Source organism: Lasioglossum baleicum, unplaced genomic scaffold, assembly GCF_051020765.1.
Source record: "Lasioglossum baleicum unplaced genomic scaffold, iyLasBale1 scaffold2497, whole genome shotgun sequence".
Classification (NCBI taxonomy): domain Eukaryota; kingdom Metazoa; phylum Arthropoda; class Insecta; order Hymenoptera; family Halictidae; genus Lasioglossum; species Lasioglossum baleicum.
In genome coordinates, this window is record NW_027471556.1 from 10,917 (window position 1) to 23,092 (window position 12,176).

Below are 12,176 nucleotides of genomic sequence, written 5' to 3' on the forward strand. Positions count from 1 at the left end.
AGTGCGAAGGGTTAATGGAGAAAACAGATTTGGAAAGGAGCTCTATCCGTCTGGCTAGAGGCAGAATATTAGCCGCAATCGGGGCCGACGACACGTGTTCCGATCACGTATAACCTCTATCCGCAAGCTGCGTTCGCATGACTGTCGTTGGCGTGATGGAATTATGTCCGACTGGATCCCCCTAGGGTGATACGCCGACTGTCGGTCGTATAATGTTCCCTATCCTGGCGGAGAGAATACCCTTGATCCACTTTCTTTGCAAACTGTCGTAAAGCTGCGTATCCCGGCAGGCTACGACGAACGTACGGCGTATTTCGTATCGGGATATCGGGGAACAAAATAGGGAATCGCAGAAAGGGGGGCCCGGGTAGGTGGCGTCCTCGCGGCAACAAAGTTTTCGTACCTCTCCGCGTATTTTTCTATCCAAAGCTTATATAACCTCGCAGCCGAATGTTTCGCGGAGATTACCTGTCAGGATACGTATTTCCCGCTGGAAAGATTTTCCCGGGGTATTCCGTGCACGGGAACGGCGAATGCCCCTTAAACGCGTTCGTTTGCCTTACTTCTCTCCCCTAACCTCTCATCTGTCGTTATTACCATTGTTTACCCGCCGTTTAATCCGTTCAACGGAGAGCCGAGGAATGCGAATTCCTCGACACCTGCGACAATTATCTTCGCGCAAGGAAAAATGTTACCGGGCCGGGAACGCAGTATTTATTGCAGAGATCTCTGAGAAAATACTGACGAAGTACAGAAAGTATTGTACAGATCTCTGTAACGCTCCCGGAAACCGAAATAAAGAAATACCGATAGGATTCCGTGTCGTTATATGTATGAAAATATTTAGGTATATTTATTCGGGTCCTTATCGGTTAAGTTTATGATTCTATTTTTTGGGGAAAGTTTAGAATTAAGGATTTTGTAGTGGAGATTAAGGAAAGTTCAATTTTGTTCTTGTATACGTTGTGGTAAAATAGGGTAACTGAAGGGGATGTAATTAAAGATAAATATGGGTAGAAATCGGTACTAAAAAATACCGATATTTATTTTTGTCATTGGTGATATTCTATTCGTTGGAATTTTGGTTATAGTAAATTTTGATATTGTATCAGTTGTGGTGTTTATAGTCGATTTCGGTACTGTAGTAATATTCGTGTTTCAGTGACACGATTTCGGTGATATATCGGTTCCGGTACAATTTTATTGGCTTAATGCTGATATTAAGTCGCATAATTTATTCTCATGTATCTGAAAAATAAGTAGCTACTTGAGAGAGTCGAAAACTTCATAGAGGTGATCGAGAGGTTGATAAAGAATTATTCGATAAACAATATCGAGTGATATTGATAAAATCGGCAAGTGTTTAATTACTTACAATCGTGGACATCGGTATCTCGGTCGGCAGTTAAAAACATAAACATTTCACGAAGTATATTATCAATAAGATTCGATAACATACGAAAGTTAAATATATAAACGACTCATAAGAATTATTCATGCATTTATAGTTTGCAAGCCGACATGTTCGCAACGTGCTCTCTGGGATTTGGCGTTCTTTGCCTACTTGTAATGTAAGTACCCAATATTCGGACACACTTTAGGGAAATTGATCCGGCATTTGCATACGTTCTTGAAATTATTCCATTACCATTTTCAAATAATATTTAGTTTATTCATTTAATTTTGCGTTTTTATATTTGGTTGTATTTAAGGAGAGATATACTTTGAATTTCGCGAAATTATAGATTTTCGCAGAAATTTATTTCAAGAGAATTATACATTGAATTGATTTATTCTTCTTTTTTTAAATAGTGAGAAAGATCTTTGGTATATATTTATTAAATGAAAACTTAAATAGTTGATATTCGTGAATTTTTTGTATTTTTGAGCATTTCTCAATATTAGTAGCACCACTAGGAATATTTTAATAAATAGATAAAAAAGAAACGTCAATTTTTTTTTAACCAATCACAGGTATGTCTCTCCTTATAAACATTGAATATATTGATTCGTATTTCTTTCGACACTTTCGTGGTACGTAACTTTTGACACTAGAATTACCCAAGCCAAAATCACTAGCTTTAAATATCGCATTCATTCACTTACTAAAAACATACAGTTATTTTTGATAAAATTACTTCGAAATGCTAGACAAAAATAGTAGAAATACAAATTTAGAATTTTATTTTTATTTTGTCACTTAGCCTTTATTTATAAAAAACTACGCACCATCTGAATTAGGGATAATGTAGATTTCTTCGCAACACTTCTGTTCTTACTGACCCGTCGGTAACTTATTGATTTTAGATCTTCTATAGTTGGCGTTGTTGCATCAGTCGAAACATTTAGATTCTCGCAATAGTCACAGACGAGGTTAACAATCTCTGTTCCTGGATCATAGCCAACTCGTCTGCGATGTTACTCCGATAATTGTCATTCGTGTATTTCAATATTATTCAGCCAACTAGTAATTAAATACCATTTGCATTCTCTCGATCAGTGATTCTAGCGTCAATAACCAAATAGATTGAAACCAAGGAGAATTAGAGGAATTTTTCGAATGTTGGATATTCGATAGATCGGTAAGTTTCTTTAAGCTTGTCTTTTCTAGCTCGGCAAGTGGCGAATCTACGGGGCAGAACCTGCAGTTCCCACCGAACTTTCTCCTGGGAGTTGCGACAGCCGCATACCAAATTGAAGGAGCTTGGAACGTGAGCGGTAGGTTGCTCAAGTTTAAATTCCCGCCTTCGAACCTGCCAACTTCTCTAATATTACTCGTCCCGAAAATGTAGATAAAGGTGAAAGTACCTGGGATCGGTTCTCTCATAACCGAAATGGCGTTTACAATAACCACACTGGAGATGTTGCCACCGACTCTTATTACAAATACAAGGAGGATATCGCCATTTTGAAGAAGCTCGGGGTAAATATATATTTCGACATATCAGTCATATTCACTTATGACAGAAATTATAATTTCCGAAGACTTCTAGCTTCCAAAGCGTCGTGTCAGAATATTAAATTACGCTAATTCTTGGTAGTATTAAATTATTTTTTTAAATTAAATTAATATTTTTCTAAATAGTTTCTCACACTCCAATCGAGTGGGGTCGTCAAAAATGACACATTTTCGAAATTTATGCCTAACCATGAGATCGGGAAACTCTGATAAAAGCAGATAGGATATAATTCGAAAAATAGTAACGTCGCACTGTGACAAATTGATAATTTTTAATAGGGATTAATTGGCAACGGGTAGAACCACGAAGTGAATTTGATATAAAAGGAGTGCTACATTAAAACTATGTGCATACGCGTAGCTGCTGTAGGAAGTTCGACAGCTCAAGTTACACGGAATTACGTCAAAACGTCACTCCTGAGTTTCGGGACGCTTTAAAACGTTCACGTAGCAAAGTTTCCCGAAACATATCGGGGAGTTGCGCGATTTAAAAATCTCTGCGTCGAGTTTCCAGCGACACGTCGCAATTTCGAGCTCGACTTGACAGAATTCCGTGCAACTCGAACGTAAATAATCCTGTAAGCTCGAATGTCTGCACGTTTGGAACAATACCAATGCGAGGCTATAATATTTATAGCTTCCTCGTATAATGGTCCAAACTTCGTACCTAAAATTGAACTCGGGCAAAATTTCTCTTTAACCTCCGACATCTGTCAGCACACTAAAGGACACGTCTTCCTGTCTTCCATTGCTCTCATCCAATCTTCCCACATCGCTGCTAGAATCTACCACCAGGATATTCGCGAATTTCACGCATAATCGTCATAAACAATACTCCCTGCGTAATTGTCTCAGTCGGAGCTGAGCCCGGACGTTTACGTGGGGAGGTAATTTCTTCGAATTTCGATCGAAAAAGGGACGAAGATATCATCTAAAAGAATCGATGAAAAACCGGTGTCAACTCCGGTGTCTAGTCTTGTATCAAGTTCTCTCTGTCATCCCGATCCTCCGTTTCACGCAGAATCGTCGTAAACAATACTACCCGCTTAATCGTCTCAGTTGGGACCGAGCTCGGACATTTACGCGGGGAGGTAATTTCCTCGAATTTCACTTGAAAAAGGGACGAAGATAATCGTCTAAAAGAATCGAAGAAATCCGGTGTCAAGTCCTCCCTGTCAAGTCCTCTCTGACATCCCGATCCTCCGTTCCTAACGACGCCAAAGCGGACAGAATTTGGGCGCCAAAGCGGGGTCCGTGTAATACGAACGATCCTTCTTTCTGTCAGTTCAAAGTTTACCGGTTCTCCGTGAGCTGGCCACGCATCCTGCCAACCGGTCACCCGAACAACATCAGCAAAGATGGCATCAAGTTCTACCACGACTTCATCGACGAGCTATTGGCCAACAACATCGAGCCTATGTTGACGATTTATCACTGGGATCATCCACAAGTGCTGGAAGACGCCGGTGGCTGGTTGAACGCCGAGATGGTGGACTGGTTCGCGGATTACGCGAGGATCGTGTTCCGCGAATACGCGCCAAAGGTGAAAATGATCATCCCGATTAACGAGCCCACCGCCATCTGCAAGAACGGTTACTCCTCGGGCATACACGCACCAGGGAAAACTCTGCACGGATTCGGCGAGTACCTGTGCATGCACAACGTGCTGAAGGCACACGCGAAAGCCTACAGGATCTACGAGGGCGAGTTCAAGGAGACGTACAAAGGCAAAGTCGGTGTCCTGCTGAACATAATAGCCTACATGCCCAGGTCTGCAGCGGATGCCGACGCTGTCGAGACTTCCTTCCAGTTCAATGCCGGTTGGCTGATGCACCCTATCTACTCCAAGGACGGTGATTACCCTCCTCTGATGAAGAGCCTGGTGGCCAACAAGAGTATGGAGCAAGGTTATACCAGGTCCCGTCTGCCAACCTTCTCTCCGGATTGGGTCGCTTACATACGGTATGGGATGTGCTGGGAATCTGTTAATTGGAAAGAATGCGGATAATTCGCAAGGATATTTGGGATAATTCGCGTGGGACGATAAATCTTTCGGATAATTAGAGTTTGCTAGCTGAAAATGTCACAGATGAGGATATAAGTATGTCTGTCGCAATGAGGTAAGCGAATAGGACACCAAGTTAATTGGGATTTAATTAGGTAGAGGGATAAAGGACTGACATGATGTTAGGATCTATGATAATTAGTTAACGTAAAACGAGAACGGTGTCTAAGAAATTAGGGGTATGGTATTTAGTTTTAATGACATCGAGAGTGACACTTCTCTTACCTTTATCTATTCCGACTGTCAACTGGCCAGTCTTGTAGAATATATGCATTTACATAAATCATGACACAGTAGTTGGCTAGAACGAAATACTTAGGTAATACACAGTCTGACTTCCTTAGTCACTGAATTTTATTGTCAGTTCAATAGCTACTACTTTCTGTTACTGTTAGTAATTATTTGATTCGAATTTTGTTTTACATCTCGAATATTTCGAGTTTCTTCTGAGAAACCATTGTTTGCGATAGCCAGAAAGTGAACGAACCCGAATCAAACTGACCTCGTGTGAAATTGATCGATACCGTTGCTTTGATATCTCAAATTACCGTTTATATATGTGTGTGTATATTACTGTTACATAAGTGTACCTATGGTACTCGATAAAACATTGAGTGTAATGTTTGCTGCCGTAGAGGAACCTCAGATTTCCTGGCTGTCAATCACTATACCTCGAGACTGGTTACATCTGGCACTATGGGAAAAGTGCCATCTCATGAGAATGACCAAGGAGTAAAAGAGATCGTGGATACTTTCTGGAAACACACAGCTTCTGACTGGTTGAAGGTATGCGTTTTCGCTTTCGAGTCTGTTATCCGATTGCACGCCATCTTGATTCAGGAGAGCTCGAACGAACAATTGTAATAGGTCAGGAACTGTCAAAACTCGTTTGAGAATTGTTGAGGATTGTTATCTATCTCTCTGAATATTTTATTCACGGATTGTTATCTATATCTCTGAATATTTTATTCTCGGATTGTTACCTATCTCTTTGAATATTTTATTCACGGATTGTTATCTTTCTCTCTGAATATTTTATTCTCCGATTTTAAAGTAGATTTTTTATATCGGTTCATACTAGCAACCAGTGGTTAGTTGTATAGTAATCGCCAGTGACGCGTTCCAGGTTGTACCTGAAGGCTTCCGGTTCGTTCTTCGCCAGTTGGCGGAGAATTATGGCAACCCGCCGATGTACATCACGGAGAACGGTGTTTCAGATTACGGAGCGTTGAACGATGACGACAGGATCCATTACTATCGCGAATACTTGAAAGAAATGCTTAACGCCATTTATAAGGACGGCGTGAATATACAAGGATACATCCTGTGGTCGCTTCTTGACAATTTCGAATGGAACATGGGGTACCAGTAAGTATCTCACGACAATCGTGATCTATAGAACTGTAAACTTCAAATCGATACTGTGAATAGGGGAGTGCGTATAGTAAATCGCGACGTATTGTAAATAACAGGATAATAGTCAATGACTATGATAATAATGAAGTAATGGATCTAGAAGAAATGACTTAGAACAAATTAATACTATGCATAGGATGTTAGCGAGAGCTCATTGAGAATTTATACTGAGGAAAAGGAGTAATCTGTAGGATGATAATTTGATTGAATAGTCAGCTTAATACTTGCTTTTATACGTAGTAAAAATAATTAATACGTGAATCTGTGTTTATCAACTTGATATCTTAGTATCTTTAGTTTTGAGGGAATTTCACTCGTCGACGAATTAATTGAATATTAGAAATGAAGGTATGAGAGAGTAATAATAATTGTATTTATAGCGAACGTTTCGGCATCGTGCATGTCGACTTCAATGACCCCCAGAGGCCACGAACGCTGAAGAAGTCTGCCTCCTGGTGGCAGAGTGTCATTGCATCCGGGAAGGTCGAGTGAATTAAGCCAACATCCGCTACCATTCGTTAAAAACAAGTAACAAAACGCAATAGATTGTAGACATAGAAATATCTGTTCATCCTAAATCAACTGATATTCATGAGCCTTGTATACGCAACTTCGATCATTTTAATAAAAAATTTAGGAAATAATTCCTCGAAGCATTTCCATATACCCAGAAGAAGTTAGGCAGTATTAAAATGATCACAAAAATATATCGATCCGACTCTTCAACACGTAAATTTATATTTAGAAATAAGTAGTCGATAACTCACGTTTCTAATACAAACATTTAATTCTCGTTCGTCTTTATTACTTCTTAAAAATAATTAAGATATCTCAAACATTTTAAATACTCGTAAAGTTATTTTAATCATTCGAAAATATCCGAGTTTAGGAACGATAGTCGATAGCTCGCAATACAAACATTTTATTCTCGTTCGTTTTTATTATTTCTTAAAAGTAATTGAGATATCTCAAACATTTAAAATACTCGTAAAATTATTTTAAACGTTCGAAAATATCCGAGTTTAGGAACGATATTCCATAGCTGGCACTGGTAATTACAAAATATGTTCGTCTTTATTACTTTATAACCATCAACGAGGGGTTGCATCTTTTATCGATCCATATATCCTTAACGATATTTCAAGAAAACAATTTCACCTCGGCTCGACGATTCGTTTTATTGTTTCTCTACATTCTCTCTTCCGCGAAGCATCGAACAACATCGATCTCGCGAGAAGAAGCTTCATTCAACGGGCGTTCGTCCATGTTGCGTTTTAACCCCGTCCATATTGGAAGATCGGGTTGGCAGGGGGCGTGATAAGGCGTCAGCTACGAGGGAGTAGAGATAAGGGGTTGAGGTTCGACTCGTAAATGCACGAATGCCTATCTCGTTTATACAGCTTCCTATGCAGCCGACAGCCGCCGAAAAAGAGGAAAAAGGACACTAACGGATCACGCCGTGCCAATCTGGCATCTCCCGTAATTATCTGCTGGCCTCGCACCTGCGTGAATCGCGAATTACGATTCGACAGTCAGGAATTTTGCGTCATTCGTTATCCGAGTCTCGAAAAACGCGTTGTTAATAACAAATCGAGAAAATCAGGAAAGTAGACGTGATAAGAGAAGCTTCTATTGGTCAATCTTTAACATTTTGCAAAGATTCGAATGAAAATGTTAATCTTTATATTAGTGCAAACGTAATTGCACACGTGAGTTACAAAAATGGCTGAATAGCTTGATCTATTTATATTTCTCTCATGTGAAATAGGATTAAGAGAGAAATAGCGAATAATATTAAAAATTGAAGAATGTAGATTCCAACATCTATTAATGCTAAGAATTCGATAGAGTTTCGCGATCACTCTGACTTTGATTTACATTTATGAGGCGAAAATCACTATCGATCGCGAATTAATCTTCGTCGGTGATAAATTCGCAAGAGAAACATTGTATAATCGTACACAAGCGCGACAGTCAACCTAGAAAAGCCACGTTATACTGTGTTCTATAGGGATTATTTACCAATACGAAATTCCAACAGATAACTATAATGATCGAACATAAACCACCTCGGCTTTAAGTGATTATGGTCACCCTTAATCGCGACGAGGTTAATTGCATCGCATATTCAGCGTTTCGTATATATCATGATAGATATGTACACATATTAATTTGACACTACAACCACAAATTTGCAGTGGTATACTTAAACGCAATTTATAATAATTGTAATAATTGCAGCGATACAGTGATAATAAAAACATAATTTTTATATCACAAATAACACATATATAATATAACATGATATTATATACATTTGTTTGACTAATTACTATCTATTGCAATATATCTGACGGAAATGAGAAGCTTGTAGCTCAGTAAACAGATATCTTACACTAGATATATCCCAGAATAAATAGACTCGTTCATTCGAATAAAGTAATAGCGATTAACTACGAAATAAGAATATTCGCTTTGCGCGAAGCGAATTGCACGCTTTCAGGAACTGATTATAGTCGGTTGAAGTGTCAAATGCTGGTACAACGTAGGTTACGTGATTCCGAGGTGATATAAAAGGTGAAATTGTGAAAATACCAACATAATCGACGAAAGAAAAGTGGCGTAACAAAGGAGCCGTCTGAATCTGAAGAATAATTCAGTTTCAACACCGGCGAAGCTTAATGCTCCCGAAGCCATGTTTTTGTTCCATCCTGCATTTTACATCGCGCCACTTGCGTTTACCCTCGCGAGTCTATTCCCCTTTTATAAATAACATAATAGACCGGCATTTCGTACAGTTACGATACCTCCGCTGCCCGCGGCGGATTTCTGCTGGGAGCCATGCAAACGGAGAGCCATGGAAGTCGTCAAAAATCGGGCAGAATAAAATCAGCCGAGCTTAAAGCCGGCGGAGATCCTCGAGAACTCTTGTTCCCGCTAGTAAATATTACCTGTACGCGTAATATATGCAGAGTGGCCGGAAATCTGTGCTTTGCAATCCCATGCGAGGGATTAGCTATCCACCGCGTGCCCGGAACTCGGTAAATTCCTGCCACTTGGCCAGAAGTGCCGCTGCATCCGGTTAATTCGTTAAAGGGAGTGTTCTAGCACGAAACTCGAAAAAGATCGAACTCCTTTTCCCGTTTTTCCCGCTGTGAAACTCGTCGAAATCGCTCGTTCCTGATTCCGTGCTTTTACAATTAGCGGAAATGCACAGGTGTCTTTTGACGGAACTTTTGGTGACGTTAGTAACTTTTACCGTAACAGGAGTATTTGTATAATTGTGTACAAATTTGGATCTTAATCGTGGATAAGTTGGATCTTCATTAATGGAGGTGTTCTAACGTGAAACTTGAAAAGAGTCGAATTTATTTGACAATTCTTCGATATTTAGAACTCTACCAGACTTGATGAATACATAAGAGGATGTTCTAGCATGAAACTTGAAAAAATCGAATATCTTTTTAAATTTTTTAATCTTTAGGACTACCAGACTCGTCGAAATATCTGGTACCCGATCTTTTCATTTTGGAACTAGTGAAAATAATCTGTATTTCAACCTTTCAAAATTAATTCCTGTCGTTACTTTCTCCAAAAATCGCTGAAACCTAAAAGAATCTTTAAGAATTCTTCATATACTTCATTTCGAAGCTCTCAACCTTTTCACGAGTAAGCGTTTCGCCAGTTTAAAATCGATGTCCCACTTAACACACTAGCGCCACCAGGGTCGATATCTCCGATAAAAAGGTTAATTGCAACATATCGTGTACACCGTTGAATTATTTTCTAATTTTACCTATAGAATCTTGCAATTCTCTTCTTACCTTGTCGTATTACTTGTTTTATACCGTCTTAAATTGTCTTTACCGTGTCTTACTTGCGTCATATTGCGTAGACTATATCGTTTTCACGAGTTCTTCGACCGAAGAAGGGTCGATGGTCGACGGTGGAGGAAAGTGACCACTCACATGCCATGGAATCGTTTCTAAAACACGCGGAGGAGTCTGAAGACACCGGGAAGGTTCTCGAGGCGGTGTGTAATTACAAAAGTTGGTGGCCACGACGTACGAAACAATAACCGCGAGAAAATCGTAGGAAACAATGGCCGGAGCAGTTTGCGCCATTCTCGCTGCCTCTTCCTCCTTTCCAACCGCCGTTACTCGAGTTGATTTCGATACTTCTCTGACAAACCGTCTCCATTATCGTTCGACGACATCGCGATTTCTTAAAGACCTTTGCCTTCGCCTCTGGCCGGGAATAGGTGGAAAATCGCCGCGGATAAGCGGGAAGAGGACAGCGCGTTATCAAACGCAGAAACAAAGAAGCTTCTTGTAGCTTCGGGTCTACCATCGGAAAGCACTCGAGCAGGAAGGAAAATGTCTTCTATCGGTTTCTGATAATCTTTCTGCCACCACTGCGATGAAGTGGCTTCCCGATTCTCTTTCCTAGCTGAGGTGGCGCTATCGGCGACCTTTGTGCCGGTATTTTTATTCAGATGAACAGAGGAAACGTTGAATAGCAAGAGTCCAGCATTTCATTGGTAAATAACGAAATAGTATCGAACGATAATATCTCGATGATGAATGCACCTATGTATCCCAGAAACATGTGCGTAAAGTGACCAAATCTTAATAATAATACCAATTTCCATTTCTTAAATAAAAATATTCCAGGAAATTGAAATTAATTTTGGTGTCACTAGGTGCAGTCCTATTTATATCAGAGCGAAGAAGGATAATTAGAAAATTGATACTCTCTAAATTCTTAATGTTCACTTACGATAAAACAAAGGCCAAATGATATATAACAGCGTTGTAATTAACGCATACATATAACCATCTGTGTAGCATAACGTGTAATTTGCGGCAAACAGTGCAAATAAGGAAACACGATTTACCTTGAAATATTTTCCGCTGGTTTTCGTGTCACGACATCGCTGTTTCTTTAAGTGGTATTATTTTTAAACAAGAAACAAGGATTTCGCAATTGTTTCATTTTTTTTTTCAAATTGGTACGTATGGAACGAAGGAAAATTTGCATCGTAGACATCAGACATTAGCCATCTTCGAACGATCAACTGACCTAACTCTGTGTCTGATCCACAAAAGTGTTCCACTTCAGTTTGCGAACGCGTGCGAGAAGTTTCCTACTTATTCCGAGCGCAATCGAGGAGACTATAAAGGTAACGGCCGCTAAAAATGCCGCGGCATCCGTGTCTTCGTGCTGGTAGCACGGTTTGCCAAGCAAATTGCTATGAAAATGCGGAGCGCCCTCGTCACGGATCACGTACTCGTCCACCAAACGAGATTGTTCACTGGATGGTACGACGCGTCGTTAACCGGCCTTCCAAGTTTCATCATGTTCTCCTTGTATCCGGAAAGTCGCGACGAGCTGGAAGAATTAGGCAAGGATAGAACTCGCGAATGCGAAAGTTCACTCGGCGATCCGTTGAAGGAGAATCAATATACCTCGCGTCTTTGACGCCAAGGAAATATCCGGGTAGCGTAGAAAAATGACGGAACTGACACGAAACCAGACAACAGCTTTTGCTTCGATGTTTGATGCGAAGTAAAGATATTCGTTACAAGAATAACGGATCCTTTCGTGATTTAACACGTGTCTTAAGGACGACTGCGTAGATAAAAAGTAATAAAAAGTAATAATAAATGAAAATGTGTGATAGAAACTTGTGTAATAAAAAGTCGAAGTGACTATGTAAGTACATATTCATTCCTT

General features: G+C 39.8%; 1 protein-coding gene across 1 annotated transcript; it reads left to right on the top strand.

Moving 5' to 3' along the window:
* Positions 1 to 2,611: 2,611 nt before the first annotated feature.
* Positions 2,612 to 6,932, top strand: LOC143221488 (myrosinase 1; the record flags this gene model as incomplete). The annotated part of the gene is made up of 6 exons (XM_076446924.1): positions 2,612 to 2,718; positions 2,793 to 2,923; positions 4,245 to 4,921; positions 5,660 to 5,810; positions 6,151 to 6,392; positions 6,821 to 6,932. Coding segments are annotated over 6 exons (1,420 nt in total), but the record flags the coding sequence as incomplete, so codon positions are not given.
* Positions 6,933 to 12,176: the final 5,244 nt, after the last annotated feature.